This window comes from Nothoprocta perdicaria, unplaced genomic scaffold, assembly GCF_003342845.1.
Source record: "Nothoprocta perdicaria isolate Ctin4 unplaced genomic scaffold, notPer1 scaffold_131, whole genome shotgun sequence".
Taxonomy (NCBI): Eukaryota; Metazoa; Chordata; class Aves; order Tinamiformes; family Tinamidae; genus Nothoprocta; species Nothoprocta perdicaria.
In genome coordinates, this window is record NW_020454439.1 from 432,617 (window position 1) to 450,132 (window position 17,516).

Genomic DNA, 17,516 nt, shown 5'->3' on the forward strand with positions numbered 1-17,516 from the left:
TAAAACTATAGAAACGCTTGTATAGATATGATATTTCATTCCTAAAACCCTAAGCTCCTAGATATGAAGAAATACAGACCCTGATCTTTGTTTACTCAAAATTTCCTCCAAGTAAAATGATGTTATCAAAATTTTAGAGGATTGGATGCTCAGTTCTTAAAAGATTCTCTAAATAACTGTAAGAAACAGCAGAGCAGAATTTAAATTCTATGCATCAGAATCAGAAGTAAATGAATAATTCACAACTTAATAATTTCCTTACCTGTTCTTTTGTGCTCACAGAATATCCATGAGCTACTAGCAGTTTCCTTGATTTTATCCATCATTGAACTTATTCAACTTTTTTTATTTTACAGCAGAACTTACAATCTTTCAGGGAAAGACAGCAATATAAGTAGGCAGGAAGCTCGTAAATGAGCCATTTCTACATCTCCTTCTTGGAGCTGGAGTTGCCATGAGTGCATCTGCCATGATGAATGAGCACATTTCCCTGTTGAAAGTCAGATGAAAGATTTTTCATGAACAAGAATCCTTTTCACTCATCAGTAAACGAGAGAGTAAAACATCATTATCATAAAGATTGGGACTCTGGAGATGTATTTTCCTCTAATTGGCAAATATGCAACTCCCACTGAAACCAGTGGGGGAAATGCAATCAGTCGAGCTCCTCGTGTACGTCTGTGGGCAGCATCTCGCCCTCTGGTTTCATGGTTGCAAGATCTCAAGTTGCTCCCTTCCTTGTATCTGCTGCTTAGCGGCAGACACAGAGGTGTATCTATCATTGCAGGAGCTTTTGCCTCTCTGTGCTTGAGCTAAGAGAGTTTCAAAGCTTGAAGCCTTTTGGAAGAATATTTTTGTCTATTTTCAGTCAGTAAAACCGTGCAGGAAGAGAAGAGTTCTCCAGCAGATCCACCCTTTTTCTTGCACTTTTTTTTCAGTAAAGTCAATATTGCTGGATTCAAAGGATTTTTTTTGTCTTCGTGTCCCAAGCTTTGGCTATATCTAAGCAACATAGCATGATGAGACCAGTAAGTCTGGTAAATTCCTTCTCTACCAGTAAATTCCTTCTTCACCCTGCATCCCAGTTTACTAAAATAATAGAAACAAAGAAAACAAATGAAACATTAAGTATTTTCCATCTAAGACTATGCCTGAAGAAACAGTCAAAACTTAGCATGAAACAGGTACTTTTCATTATATGGTAGCACATATTGGGCAAATTAATGTCCTGTGAAAGTCATCTTTAGGCACATGGAGTAGATATATTTCATTTTAATAACTTGGCATTTTATAAGGTGCTATTGCATCTGTTAACATTTGATGTAATTCATCTATTAAAAAGAGCAATAAAAAGTCCACAGATATCAGAAAGAAATATCAGAGAACTGTTTAAATTGAAGGCAGCCGTACAAAATAGCGTCCTTTTCCTTATCAATGCCTCTGTTACATTTTGAGATATGTATCTAAGTTTCCATTTAAATTTTACCCAAGTTTTCATATTTTCTTTATATTGGACCAAATTTTCCCATTATATTTTTTATTAGAGCAACAGTGGCTTTTAGGAAAATACAGAATTTGTATCAGATAAGAGACATGCTTTTATTGTGAAAAAAAACATATTTTTTTTTCTGCAAAGTATCCTGTGCTGATCATGTTTCTAATTTAAATCCCTGAGTGGGAAAAAAAAATACAAAAGACTGCAGTTGATTTTTATAAAAACTGTAGTAGATGAATCAGCATGTTAATCTGGCAAAACAGCTTTGGAGTTGTTCCCAAATTATATTAACTATAGCACTACAGAAATTTCATCTGAAGAGTTAAATGCACAATTGAAACCTTCAGTTAGCTTTATGTTATGCCCGTGATGTATATGTGGTCCAGATGGGTAAAGTGAGGCTGCAGGTCCACGGCAGTCTAAGCCAGTCCAAATTTCAGTCCTCATTTACATGCTGTGTCTTGCCCTCGCACTGGCCCCAGTCTACTCCATGGTAAGCTGGGTCAAGGACCTAAACCTGGCAGAAAACTGACTTTACAAAAGCTCAGTGAAGCACCAGTGCCACAGCAAGGAGGGAACTGAGCCAGGGTGACTTGGGCTGTGATCACCCCAAGCAGTTAGGGACTTCTCCCCTGGGTCATCTCCTTTTCTATTGTTTTAAAAATATGGAATTTCTTAGTTTTTTTTTTTTTTTAATATATACTTTTAATACAAGTAATTAATCATTATAATAATGTAGAATAGGAATGTTACATTGGTCATGATGAGCTCATGTTCAGTTCTTGATCCTGCTATTACTGAAGTCAGTAGCAAAGCTCTATTGACTTCCAATACAGTACAGCATTACTGTAAAGTAAGATTTTGAAAATCTTCTTCATAAAAAGTCTTCAGCATAAAAATGTTTATTGCACAAATGCAGGCTGGATTGACAGTGATACAGATAAAGATGTATATACACACACTCAGTATTTGCAAATATATATATATATATTTGTTTATAAACGTCCTTTAAATATGTATATATACACATAAGAAAACCCTGGATAAACTTAACTTTACCAAGAAACAAAGTTGTCATATAATTGGTCTTATGTGTTGGTTTGTTTTCCTAGAAGTAAAAAGGTGTTGTGGACATTATATCTGCCTTCATGCTGATATATCTGTTGATCTCAGTTAAGATTTGCTGTATCATCAAGATGAACAGTAATTCAAAAGGAATTGCATTTTACTGAGCTTCTGCTTAAAGTCCCAGCAACTTCAGCTCAAGGCAGTCTGGTTGGCTTGACGTGACTTGCGAACTGAAGCCACACGTTCCCTGGGGCATCCGTCAGTGTGGTGCTCAGAGCCACACTGGGGCTTTCCCTTCGGCTCACATGAAATGAATGCATTTTTAGCAAAAAGTACCTGTAATGAAAAATCTTGAAACTGCAATTTAACACAAATGATGACATCAAACTGCACATATGCAAAGATTCTATTTTATTTTTGTTAAATAATGCAATATCTTCTTTTCAAATGTCATTTGATACTCGTAATTCCGTTTTTATTAGGAGTCTTATATAAGTCTGATGTAGTTTAGTATTTCATATGAAGCTTGCAGGCTGTTTCAGGTCTAGCTGCTTACACTTGAGCACCCACTGGATGGCAGTAAAATACAATGTTGGGAATAACTCAATGTGTGGTCCTTCACCTCACTGACCTAAAAAAAAATCCTAGATTTAGCTCCTCTGGAAAATGTGCTTCTTTTATGAGATAATGTCAGTTTAGAACAAAGAGGAGCAATGAAAACAGGAGGGCAGACATCTCACTATTCACTCGCTTTTCTTTCATGGTGAACTGTTTCAAGTCCCAGCATCGGAGAAGGGCATTGCTCATACGGTTTGGCTGTGGATAGCAAGCAGAGCTTCCCCACTGCTCCAAGAGATTCCAGCGCTGCTGATGGCACAGGTGTTAGTTCCGTCTGTAGTCAGAAATGTTTACCATCTTTCAGTGACCAGGCCATGAATTCAAATGCCCACAGTTTAAGACGGATCAGTTTAAAGTTTCTGGTTATATCTTACATTTCTTATATCTTATATTTCTGGTTATATCTTACAGACAAAATTAGAATTTTCTAGTAGGGACATCCTTTGCATTAGGCAAGGATGACCTTTTTACTGCATCTCCTAAACTCTCTCTGATAATGGACACCTGGACCATGATTAGGACTCTAGAACATTGCCACAATACATTGATAGATAATTTAGTTTACTTTAGCATATTTTATGTATATGATAAGAAGAACCTGGCATACATCATCCTTGTATGTCAAAGGAGAACCAAGCAAAGGAATCCTATGCAATCAGAATGGCTGAGAAATAATTCCCTTTTAGGCAGTTAAGTTATATGAGGATAGAATCTTGGGGTATGAGAGGCTACAGAATCAGGATTTGGTGCATCAGACTAGTCCCCAGTCTTTTTCTCCCATACCTCTCCGAATTTATACCTTCGTTTAATAAACATAATGACAAATGTCATGACAGTTCTGAGATCTGAGCCATTACTGTGTTTGCAGTCTGAAAAAAGAAGGAAGTCTTTTTGTCATTTTGTATGTCTGTAGCTTTTATTAACAACAGCTTTGATGCATGCCATGTTGCATGCTAAGGTGCTGATTCCCTTCTACTAGGGAAAACAGTAGCGAGTGATTAAATATAATTTGTGCTTAGCAGGACCTGCTGTGATTAAGACTGGTAACCTTTTTGTATTTTATCTCCTTGTATTCACTTGATTGCAACCTTTAAAAAAATTCTTTCAATTTGAAATTATATAACTATAATCTCAGTTCACATGTATTTCTGCTCTTCATTTAAAGTTTAAGGAAAACACTTCAGTTATTTCTGAGATTATGAGAAACTGAACAAATTCAAACTTGTTTCCAAATTTGCTACGTTTTTCCATATGTATTACTCAAGTCCATGGTTGAAAATTGAGATATTAACAGTTGTCATTCAGAGGAACACTGAGGGCTAATTTCTAGTTCATCAGTGTGCCAGTTAGTTATGATCAGTTGAAAATCACATCTGAACTTACCTACCTGCTAAAGCCCTTTTGGCATCTGCAGTGATCATTTGCTCTCTGTCTGTTAGGTATAGGCACTTCTCATGTTGGGGTGTTGCAGGGAAGTGTAATCAAGAGAGAAGCACCCTTCTTGAGTAATTGTAGGGTTTTTTTTTAATTATAGATGTGATTCAGCAACACTATAAGAGGGCATATCAGTTTAAAATACTTATCTTATTTTTCTCTTTCCCCAGCTTGATCACTATCCTCCAGCAAGTTACAGCCTACCGTCAACATCTGACACCCAGTTCAATTCCCCAAAGGCACTCTTCCTAGGAAAAGTTATAGGTAAGATTATGTTTTATACTTTTTTATTTTATTAGGTATTTGTAGAGAATACAAAACCATAAGCAACTGTGATTTTGTTTTGTGTAATGTTTGTTGGAGGATACTTGCTGGACATCTCATTCTTGTTTAGAAGGTGGTGATATTGGAGTTATACCTTAAAAAAAGAGATGTTCATGTGGACATATAGTCTGAGATACACATAGATAGGTGATAATCTGGCTAATCTATAGAGAAATCCAGATATGAGGTAGAATGATTGGCGACATATTATCTGTGCAGTTTCATCATCTTCTAGGTGTCAGGTGTTGAAAATATGAGATCAGTGAGACCACTGTTTCTCTGAGAAGATACTGAATTTATTTTGAATAGTATCATTTACTGTGAAGTTATTGCATGCTTTATATCTTATCCCCTTGCATGCTCTTGTGGCATGGCTATTTCTCATCACTGTGGCACTCTCACAGTGACGCCCACCAGCTAGGCCCTTTGGAGGTCTATAGCACCTGATGATACCCTCGTGCTCCATACATTTTCTATCCCTTTTAAGGACATCTTCATTATACTTTCCAGTGTGGCAACTTCTTGGCCACCTCCCCAGCTGACATCAAAAGGCAAAGCAGACACATCTTAAATTGTCTTGGACTTGCTTTTAGGCCATCCTATTTTCCATTGCTTAATTTCTGCAGTCCTGGCATCTTGAACAAACTTCCAAGGTTATTCACTTCAGGAAGCAATTATTCTCCTGACATTTACACCTTATAATAAGTGTTTTTTCCCTCTTTGAGAGATGCTTTCTACAAGGACATGACTGTTTAAACTATAGTGAAGCATTAAATTCAGAAAACTATAAGCTTCTCTTTGTTCAGTGTTATGAAGTAGTAACTTGTGAACTGCAAGCACTCATTTTTGAAGTAGAATTGCTAATGTGGTTTTCCAAAGGTATCATTTTCCATTTGCTCTGTTTCTGAAATTTAGCTTGTTTCCTCTGCAAAACAGGAAATCTAAAGCCTCTAAAATGGTTGGTTAGCAGTCAAGACTTGAATTCTGGTGTTCTCAAAGCCAGGTCAGTAGATGGCACAAAAGAATGTGAAATCTTGTTTTGGCAACTCTGGAAATGGGATGTGTTTTCAGCTCACTGCCCTGAATTATAGACTAGTACTGATTCTTATTCTTAGTCAAACTGCTGGCCAGACTCATCATTAAATTCAAAGCGAGCAGATGAAGGACTTGGGGCAGAGCATTAAGTAACCGGAATCTCTGCAGGCAAGGAATGATGCTTGACTCTTTCCTGTCCTCTATTTGTTAGCAAAAATACGCAGCTAAAAAGCTACTGCTTGCTGAAGGGACTTACAGTGCTCATCTCATGCAACAGACTCATTGCCAAAGTGCTTCTGTCATCTCTGAATTGACAATTCTCTGCAAAATTGCAGGTGTTTTCAAAAGAAATACCAGGGTATGGCAGCATTGCTCCCTCACTTCCATCTTCTAAATAAAATTGACTGTTTTGACTTTTTTTTTTTTTTTTTTTTGATTCCCCTATAAAACTAGAGTGTTTCCTTGTCTTTACAATTAGGCAGCCCTTTGGGAGGAAGCTGAGCAAGGCATGTGAGAGGGATAATACAGAGACAGGAAGAAAATAGAGAAAATATTGTAGCAGAAAAGATATTTGAAAGGATGAAGATAAGGAAAAGGATAACTCATAAAACATAAAAGAAAATCATGCACTGCACACTGCTGTGTGAAAATAAAAAAAAAATAAAAAAGGAAGAAAAAAATGAAGGAGAAAGCAAGTAATAATAACTATGATATATTCTCTTATACTGAATTGGGTAGACAGAATTCTTCAAGCAGAACAATTTCTCACTCCTTTAAATTGCTGAGGTGACAGGTAAATCTAGCAACAGAGTTAGGTAATCATGGACCCAGACTGAAGATAGACAGGAGATTTAGACTTTGGACTGATTATTTCTGAGCTGAATTTTTAAGCACTACATAGGCAAAGTCCATCAGTTTGTCTCCCTCATAACTCCTTGCCCAAGTATTGTTTTTTTGGCTGTGTTTAACTGTTCTGAAGTTTTCATTTGGCATTCTTGATGAATAAATGGGCTGCAAGAACTGGGCACCTCAGGGGGTTCGTGATGCCTCCTTTCCTATCTATGTTACTTGTTAAAATATTGACAGTGACTGCAAGGCATGATAACCATCTGTCAAGTGTTTTGATCCAAATGAAATGAGTTTAGCTCAGTTCCTACAAATCTAAACCCACAATACCTCATATTTGACTTATTTGCAAAAGTTGCAGGTCTGTTTGAAAATAGTTTTTATGTATACTCTGACTGTCTCAATTGATCCTGCTAAATGAGAAATGAAGCTTAATTATTCTGCCAGCAACAGTCAAGGATTATAGGATTCACTGGACTTTTACGGAATGAAGAAGTGTAAAAACAAGAAAGGAAAAGTAAAAGATCACTGAATCAAAGCTGATTTTTATTATGTAACAAGGAAAGTTTTAAACACCTGGGAGTTTCTAGTTCTTCTCACTCTTTATAAAAATGGCAAGCTGAAAACATGGATTGAAAGCAAATTCTTAAACTGGAGTTTGAATCTGAATGAAAAATAAATGGAAATTAATCCTGATTCTGGGATAATAGCTATCCCACAAATACATATGGTATACTTAAAGATTGTTAACAGAAGGCATAAAGAAGTCACAGCAATCTGAATCCCATTTTCAGTTCCTCTACTAGCTTATCGGTTGGAATAGCCAAATTCTTAGAATATCCCAAGGGAATGATTTGTGGATTTTACTTCTGTTTACTTCTGTTTACTACTTGGTGATTTTAAGCTTCAGACAACCACTTCCCTGCTTCTTATGATGCCATGTGGCATCCATCATCATAAACTGCACTATGCATTTATTATATACTGTACAAGCTATTATTTTTCAGCCCGATTACTTTTTTTTAAACTGCATGTGATTAGTTTAGACTAGTAGGAAATAGGCTGCTTTTGTTTCCTCTCTTTTGTTTATGTCTTTGCAAAATACCTTTGGTTATGTAAAAGCATAATTGACTCTAAGGAAACAAAATGAAACAAAGGAAAATTATTTATAGAGACACAAGAGACATTGATTTACTGGTGTAAAATTGTTTCATGAACGTCCATCACATCAATCAGCTTTACTGTGTAACTCACTGGGGAATGTTGACTGAGAGAAGAGCAAGGTTAACCTTCTTACATGAGTTCAGCAGTTTGAAGGGCAAAGTAGATGCAGAATTCAGTATTTTTAAAGCTCCTAATTGTCACATCATACTGGCTAGACATATTTCCGTGGACCTGAGGGATTTGCACAAGCTGAAAATCTGGATACATATATCAAGTTACAATTTTCCCCCACCTACAATTACATTCTTTAAATAGACAATATGGGAGCAGCCTCATATTTCACTGCTAGTCTCTCATCAGTTATATTCAGTTTCTATTATTCCCATACTATGCAAGTCTCATTTTCATCAAAAAATGAATGCAGGGCCTTATTTTTGAAGACAGATGGATTTTTGAAGAGCACTTTGGAACAATTCTACTTCAGAACTGGTCTTCTGCCTGTCTTATTTCCATTTTTATTACAGTTATTTGCATAGGAAGAGCAGATTCTGCTGCAGCTGTGCTTGCTGCAATAGCTAATCTGCTGCCAATCAGACATCATCACTTGCACAACACCTACTACAACCTGACACCAATTCCTGCTGTAGGTGTGACAACAATATGGCTGATTAATAAAATGGTGGGGAGATGTCTCCATGCCTCAGAATCATTCATAATATTTTCAATAAATCAGGAGGGTCAAATCAAACAAAAAGCAATGATTGAACTGCAGTTGTAATCAGGGAGCATTTCTTGTACTTTAAGTTGAGGTGTTTTCTGCTTTCTGAAGTAATTTTCAGGAAGTGCTATTGTGCACTGATTTCAAAACCACCGATAGAAAATATGCTTAGTCTTCTGGAAAACTGTAAAAATAGGCTTTCAGTATATACTTCTTACGCAAGCAAAACTAATTATGAATTGAGAGGCAGAATAAAAATGAAGGAGGCAGTGAATGCCATTTTATATGGATGTGCAATAATAAAAATAATAGTAAAAAATAGAGAAATATATGATATTTACAAGCAGTTTAGAAGATATTTTGTAATGTTTCAAGGAAGATCTTTAATATGATATTTCAGCATTCGTATGCTTTGGCAGTTACCATAAACAAGGTATAGAGCTAAAAGCTGGCTATCAGGATGGCCAGCTATGAAGAGAAGGAGCAAAAACTGCAATATATGACAGAAAGTGTTATATGGCACAGTTGAAATCTGAATCCAAATTTTCATTGGCTTTGAGATCCATTTGTACAGCAGAGATGAGCAGAAAAGTTCATTTCTCTCTTCCCTCTAAGTGTAGTGGTTTGGGATGAAATGCTCATGTTTGTCTTCACATCTTTCTGGAGGGCTACAGCCATTTCAGTTATCCAGACTGCTAGAGAACCAATGTCTTAGTCTGCATTTCGTTCCTTACGTAAAAGTGAAATATTTCTTTGGTGTTTTGTATGCATCAGTAACGAAATAGCTCTACAAATATGTTTTTTTTAAAAAAAAAAATTCTCTGTAGACTCTTTATGTCTTTACCTTAGCCTAGTATTATTAAAGTATTTCTAATACAAAAGGATCTTAAATGTCTACCTTCCTTCTCACAGAAGCAGACAGCATTGCTCTACAACTAACTATCCAGAGATCCTGGAAAACAGCCTAGGGGCAGGAATTCTTTTTTTAAGAGGGAGCTTCCTCAAAAAGAAGAGGTAGATAGTAGGAGAGAGCTGCAAAGTAGGAGATAAATGGCATGGTTCTTTGCATTTGGCTGAGGTAAGGGGTAGAAATGGGAGCTGATTTTTCCTGCATATCATCTTTCCCTAAATAGCTATTGAATAATATGAGACAAGGTTTCAAGATTCACAAGCAGCAGGTGCAATGGTAATTCTTCTAAGAAGCGGATGGACCAGAATAGCACCTCCTTGTTACTAAATTACTGTGTGCAGTTCTGGGCTCCCCAGTATAAGAGGGACGTGGAGCTTCTCGAGAGGGTCCAGAGAAGGGCAACCAGGATGATTAAGGGAATGGAATATCTCTCGTATGAAGAGAGGCTGAGTGAGCTGGGCCTGTTTTCTTTGGAGAAGAGAAGGCTCAGAGGGGATATGATTAATATATATAAGTTCAGGAAGGGAGAATGCAGGGAGGAAGGGGACAGGCTGTTTTCACTGGTGGCCAGCGATAGGACGAGGGGTAATGACCACAAGCTGGAGCACAGGAAGTTCCATCTCCAGGTGAGGAGCAACTTCTTTACTGTTAGGGTGACAGAGCAGTGGCACAGGCTGCCCAGGGAGGTTGTGGAGTCTCCTTCTGTGGAGGTCTTCAAAACCCACCTGGATGCCACCCTGTGCCACATGCTGTAGGTGTGCCTGCTTGAGCAGGAAGGTTGGACTAGATGATCTCTAGAGGTCCCTTCCAACCTTGAATATTCTGTGATTCTGTGATATAGTATGCCCTTCTGCTACAGGAGCAGCAGAATATTGGACAGGGCTTTCCCTGCATGATTCAAAACAAGAATTATTGTACAAAAATAAAATAACTGGACAGTTTTCTTTTCCTCCAGAAAGAACTTCTACAACAGCTTTGCAACTAGGGTTTCATATCAGCCATTTTTCTCATCTCAGATCTGTCTGTCCATCTCTCACTGTTAGCACCCTTTCTGATAAAGCTGGAAATACTCTTCAGCTCTTCTATTAAAACAAACAAGCAAAAAAAAAAAAAAAAAAAAAAAGCAAAAGCAGAACATTTTTTAATTCAGTCAGGCATCTAATTTTTTGACATGTATGTTTCTCTGGGAGATACTGCCTGCAAACCCAATTCAGAAATGAACACTTCCCTGCTGCAGTCACCCCCTCAGAGGGGAGAGCATAAGAACTCTCAGCTGCCCATTCCACCAAAAAAAAATCTTTTTAGGCAGAAATCAGGGTAGCCAAATGAGTTTTATCTTGTTTGAGAACTGGACAGGAGAAGCCAACAATATTCATTGGTACCATTCAGTTGATCTGTGCTGCACCATCTTCTCATTCTCCAGAATATTGGGCAATTCAGCTTTTGCTGCATTGGCCAGTTGGCAGCTCCAGAGAGACAGAATGTAGACTCCAGGCAAGCTGGACTAAATTGGATACTCCAGTAATCATGGTAGTTATGTGCATGGCCAAGCAGGCTCTTCAGAAAACAAGATCTCAGTAGTGTAGCACCTGGAGTTGTCCTCTTCCACTAGCTTTTCAGTGACGCTGTTCAGGTCGTTCTTCATCTCTCAGCCCCTACCCTGTACTTGGCAGCTGATGACTGCCCTTTTTCTTGCTTATTATGCTCTTCTGTGTAAAACCACCTCACTGATTTCCAGTGCCCTTCTTCTGTGCATTCAACAGCTCCAGAGAATTGCTTGTTATTTAGGTGGCCTGGTATCTTTGGAAAGGTATCGTTGCTTGAAGAGTTCACTACCTTTTTTTTTTACCCATATTCTCTAGCGTTTGTCTTGGCTGCAGTAGCATGCAAGAACAGTCTCACGGGTACTAAATTACATCACTCTCTTCCTTTGTACTCTTTCTCCAAAATCGTTTTGCATAAATCGCTCTACAAAATTTTGAAGAAAATAATCCCACTATTCGCTCTTTCTGAACTAATCATCTGGGTCTGAAAAAGTGTATTATGAGCTTATAGAGACCTTTGATTCAGTTTATACCATTTTGAACAGAATATTTTCACAAGTCTTACCTGATATTCAAAAGCACATGATAACACTATTTAAAAGTAACAGAATAAAAGGACACTAGAGTGACCTTTTTCTAACTTCTGTATTTTTATAAGTTGACATATATTAAATGTACAAGTTGTCCTTACTGCAGGAAGAGAGGATCCATTTCACCCATACTGTGTCATATCTAATGCTATTTTATTTCAAGTGCAGCTGCTTCGAAGGGTCAAAGAGGTGAACTGATCATGACAAGATCACTAGGAGCGTCAGTAAAACGCACTGCTGGCCCTGTGAAACTATAATGGGAGAGACAGCAAAAAATGAGGGAGCCAAGAGCACCTTCACAGCTGGTAAATCATAAAAAGAAGTACTGTGTAGAAAGCCAAAGGTATACAAAGGCTTGAACGGGAAAGTGAGGGCATGTTTTAATTTTCCAACCAATATGTTTGGAGGACAAAAAGAAAATGAAAATATATCTTCCTCTAAGCAATAGGGAGACAGAACTGACCAAAAAAAAAAAAAAAAAAAAGTCTTTACAAGGCCAATGAACAGGTCTTTAGATTTTATGCTATTTTATCAAACAAGGCCAAACTCTGCACTTGACACCAAATAAAAACATTAAAAAGTAACATGAATACACAGCTATATTTTGACCAGAAACAGATGTTTAAATACGCATTCTGGCCAGATTATTTTTACTGATGGTTCATCTTATCTGCATGTCTTTTCTTGGAAGGGTTCATAAACAAATTATATCCAATTTGAAACTCATTCAGCATATCATTGATTGACAGCTAAAAATAGCTCAGTCATCTGATGCATATTTCACTTAGGAAAGGCAGTAGGGAAAAATCAGAACAGAATATCACACAGCCTAAAAAATATTGAAAATTAAATTCTCTTCAGATTGATAAGATCACAGAATCATAGAATCATTATGGTTGGAAAAGACCTTTGAGATCATCAAGTCAAACTGTAAACCCTGCAACGCCCTGCCTGCTAAACCATGTCCCAAGTGCCCCATCTACTCGTTTGTTGAACACTGCCAAGGACGGTGACTCCACCACTTCCCTGGGCATCACCACTCTTTCCATGTAGAAATTCCTCCTAATGTCTAACCTGAACCTCCCCTGGGGCAACTCGAGGCCATTTCCTCTTGCTCTATCTGCGGCAGTTATTCCAGAGAAGAGATCAACCCCTGCCTCACTAAAGTCTCCATCAGGTAGAGAGAGATCAGGTCTCCCCTGAGCCTCCTCTTCTCCAGACTGAACAACCTCAGATCTCTCAGCCGCTCCTCATAAGGCTCCAGCCCCTTTACCAGCTTTGTTACCTTCTTTGGACACACTCCAGCACCTAAATGTCCTTCTTGTGGTGAGGAGCCCAAAACCACACACAGTATTCAATGTGCGACCTCACCAGCACTGAGTACAGGGGAATAATCACTTGCCTCATCCTGCTGGCTACATCGTTCCTGGAACAAGCCGGGATTCCGTTGGCCTTCTTGGCCACCTGGGCACACTGCTGGCTAATCTGAAAAGCTTTCAGATTAAAAAGCATAATCCCATGTGCCTCCTTATTTAGAAGAATACTAGAATGAAGTTAACCTGCTCCCTCAGCAGCTGTCTAAATTTTCAGTCCTGTTGGTAATAATTTGAAAATACACTTGTCCTCTTCTAATCAGCAATGGCCACCATTCACCAGAAGCTCCAGAAGATTCCTTGTTCAGATTGTTGGAGGATCTGAGAAGGACAACAGATGTGAGAATCTGTATGTTGTGAACAAGAACAAGATTTCCTATGGTTCAATGGATCCCTTTTACTGTCCTCCCTAAAACTCAATGCCTCATGCAAGCTGGGAAAAAGTAAGAATTTTACTACTTTTTGGTAGGGAGCCAGCTGTCAAAGCTATCATCAGAACTGTTAAAGGTCTTGTTACTCCCACTAAGATGTCAAGCAGTCCAAATGTATGATCAGCAGCCAACATTGTTCCAGCCAAGCCCAGGCTTTGCGTTGTATCTCATGGCCAGACCTGAGAGAGGAGACATTCAACACACAAGTCTACAGTGCATTGCTGTTCTGTGCACAAGACAAATTATCCTTGCTGTGTATGATAATCAACACAGAGTAAAATAACGTCACCATATTCCTCAAACAAGGTTAAGAAATGAATAAATGTGAGGAGAAGATAAGGTACTTTATACAAAACTATAAATTCATGGACTAAATTATTCATTGTAAATTATTTGCTCAATTCTCATTATTGGAAATAAAAGGGAAGGAAAAAAATATGGGAAGATAATTTCACATTTTCTTTTTAAGCCAGTTCATTGAAGGTAGATTATTTTGCATTTCTGTGAAAGAAATGTTCTCGTTATTTAAAATATCTGATTGATATCTAAGTGCTTAAATGTCTGACTTATTTCTAAGTGCTTCTGCCCAACAACTTTTCAAGCTCTATAAACATTACTCACAATCTCTTTCTGACAGGTACAGCAATTTATTAACCATCCACTTATTTCAGGGAGCAGTTAAAATACTATCAGTTGCCACTGAGGATGAACTCATTCAAAAAGTTGCCTGTTTCATTTTAAATGGCTTCAGCTATGTCCATGCATCAACAACATGCGTAGCAGTATATCACAGACATAAGAGAAATAGCTTAAAACTTCTCAGAAATAATACAGTAGTGATTCTACTCCATACTGATTGGTTGTCCCTATTTCTTTGCCTGGCATAAGGTATTCTTAGGAGGAAAATACAGGGTATCAGTCATCCCGAAGCCATTGTTCCTGCTTGTCATGTCTCAGTCAGTCAACAATAATAAGCTAGATATATATTCTTTATTTAGATTTTTATAGCACATATGTTTTTAATATGCATCTTCATACATGGTAAAACATATTTTACATAAATTTCAGACAGGTACAATTTCACGTTGAACTATGGTAATAATTCAACAAGATGGGGAAGGCAGCATCTTACTCCACTGTTGAAGCAAGAATACTGGAGGTCTGTTCTAAGAAGTACGCCTTTATGTATATAAGGAAGTGAAAATTTATTTGAATTTATCTGATTTAGATTGTCTTGGAGATAAGAAATTAATAGAATGACTTTTGGAGCAAAAGATGACAACTGGTTGTATCTCTGCAAGTCTTCAATGTGAAGCAGAGGGGGATTGACTATAACAAATGTGGGTTTTTTGACCAGGATCCAGATATGATCTGACTCATCTGCAAATGCATGTAGAGTTAAAGATGCTCCTGAAAGGGCTGTCTGGTGGAAAACTTCTGTGTTGGGTGCATTACTTGTTGGAAGCTCAGAAAAGGTTCTCTCAAAGTGATACACTTCAACTTTTAGTCTGAAAATATTATTGAAGTAATACCTTTATTTATAGATGTAGATTTTAGATTTCCTTTCCCATAAATATGCACCACCAGAAGTATCTCCTTTTTGACTACATAAACATACGAATCAATCTCAAAGCTTTTTCAGCTCCTGAAATATCAGGGTTGTTCTCTGCTGATAGATGAAGCAGTTGAGTATAGTTATAGCCAACCTCCCATTAAAAGGGAACATATTTAGCTTCATCAGTCTGATAGCAAGGCAACATATTGTTACTCTTTTCATTAGGCCTTCCTACTTTTGCTTTCCTCAGGGAGTGTACAGTATATCTCTAGTCCTCTTTGCAGTGTTTGGAGAGCTTGCCAGCAGCTTCATGGTTACATGAAACAGTGTACTGATCAACACAGTGGTCTTTTGATCCTTCTTCCCAAATGGAGAATCCAAACTGCATGAAATGTTATCTGTAAGTTATACAGATTTTCAACGTTTAACAGTGGAAACAGATTCACTATCAAGGGTCAGAAAAATAGCATAATTAAAAATAATCCATCTAGAAAAAAAAACATCTTTGTCTTCCAGAATTTCATACAAAGGAAGTCTTGAGCTGTGCATGATGAAACACTGTAGAAATACTGATATTATAAAACATCTTAAGAGTTCCATCTCCACATGAGGACGAACTTCTTCCCTGTGAGGGTGACAGAGCCCTGGCACACGCTGCCCAGGCAGATTGTGGAATCTCCTTCTCTGGAGATCTTCCAAACTCACCTGGATGCCACCCTGAGCCCCGTGCTCTGAGTGTCCCTGCTGGAGCAGGGGGGTTGAACTAGATGATCTCTAGAGGTCCTTTCCAACCTTAACTATTCTGTGAAACTGTTGAACCTTAGCTCTTAGCTCTCCTTCAGCCAAACACGTTGTGATTTCCATTCACCATCTTGCAAATAAATGCCTTATTCACTCAGTATTCATGTAGCATAAAATTAGTATAATTCACAACATCCTTTGGCAAATGGCAACCTTTAGTTGTTCTTTTGGTTCTAAATTCTCAATGGATTTTTTGCAAAACATTCAACAATGTGACAAACTTAAGATAAGACTAGTTTACTGTGCATGTATTGTTTGTACCAGGAATTAGAGGCTTCTTTTACGTTTTGCATAAGTAATATCTCATGTTTCCCTGTAATTTAAAGATGGACTAAACGATACATTTAATGAGATAGAAGCCCAATTAAGCTTCTTGGCATTGCAGCATGAGGATCAGAGATTATAAAGGATGTACAAAGACTAATTAGCTCTCTGATGACTGAGCTCTTAGTTATGAGAAGAGTAAACAGAGCTTGTGGGAAGGAATGTGGTGCCAACTAGAAGCCCCAAAAGTGTGTCAGTTGGCTAGACCAGACTCAAGTCTCAAACAGAGGGAGGCATTGCAAAAGCTGTGGGAGAAATGGAGAAGTATGAATGTCAAATGCAGCTTCTCAAGTGATTTTAATTAGCCTTACAGAAAACTCTAATATTTTTTACCTCTTAGTAAAACTGCTGTAACAGTTGAACACTTTCTTTCTCTATTCAGCAATGAAATTCGAATGAATTACGAATGAAATATGAATTTTTACTCTCTTATTTCAATACGAACAAACAGAACACCAATAAAACTGTAGGGTCTGTAATCTGTCAGACCTAGAAAACATGTGAAGTACTTTAGGTCATGAAAAGTATTATTATATATATATATATTTTTTTGAGTGACTCCTACAGTGAACATATTGCCTACCATATATTTTAAAGAATAGCTCTGGTTCTTGAACAAAACTTTTTTAATAAGATTTTCTGAGAAGATTTAGCTGTTTAGCTGATTTAGCTGTTTAGCTGATTTTAGCTGATTTAGCTTTCTGAGAAGATTTTAGAGAAGAGAACGAGAGGAAAGGAACTATGTGCCTGGTCCCTGCCTTTTACTCCAAATAACAATCTTTCACCTCAGCCATGTAGTTAAAGAATTGCAAAGCATTTTTAAACAAATTTCAGGTTTATTTCTCAAATGGTTTTTATAGATTATAGGTAGATTATTTCATTCTCCCTCAGGTGTTCCACTCCTAAAGTAGATATATCGTTTCTCAAAAGTACCTATTATGCTCATAAACTTTTTGTTACTAAATCTATATTAATTTTAGCCTGAAATTAGTTTTTGTTAAGGAGTTTTCATTTTTTAAAATTTCTATTAAGGGTTTACTTTGTTAATTTAAGTAATTCAGTAAGGAATCTTTCACAGAATCTTTCACAGATTATTTAAGGTTGGAAGGGACCTCTAGAGATCATCTAGTCCAACCTTCCTGCTCAAGCAGGCACACCTACAGCATGTGGCACAGAGTGGCATCCAGGCGGGTTTTGAAGACCTCCAGAGTAGGAGACTCCACAACCCCCCTGGGCAGCCTGTTCCACTGCTCTGTCACCCTCACAGTAAAGAAGTTGCTCCTCAC

General features: G+C 37.6%; 1 protein-coding gene across 1 annotated transcript in view; it reads left to right on the forward strand.

Annotated features, from left to right (window-relative positions):
- The window catches only part of CNTNAP2 (contactin associated protein like 2), a 432,568-nt gene that overhangs the window by 374,480 nt on the left and 40,572 nt on the right, over positions 1-17,516 (forward strand). Inside the window, exon 14 of the mRNA XM_026033686.1 lies at positions 4,786-4,879. Coding sequence (XP_025889471.1) covers positions 4,786-4,879 — 94 coding nt within the window. The remainder of the gene's footprint in view (positions 1-4,785; positions 4,880-17,516) is intronic.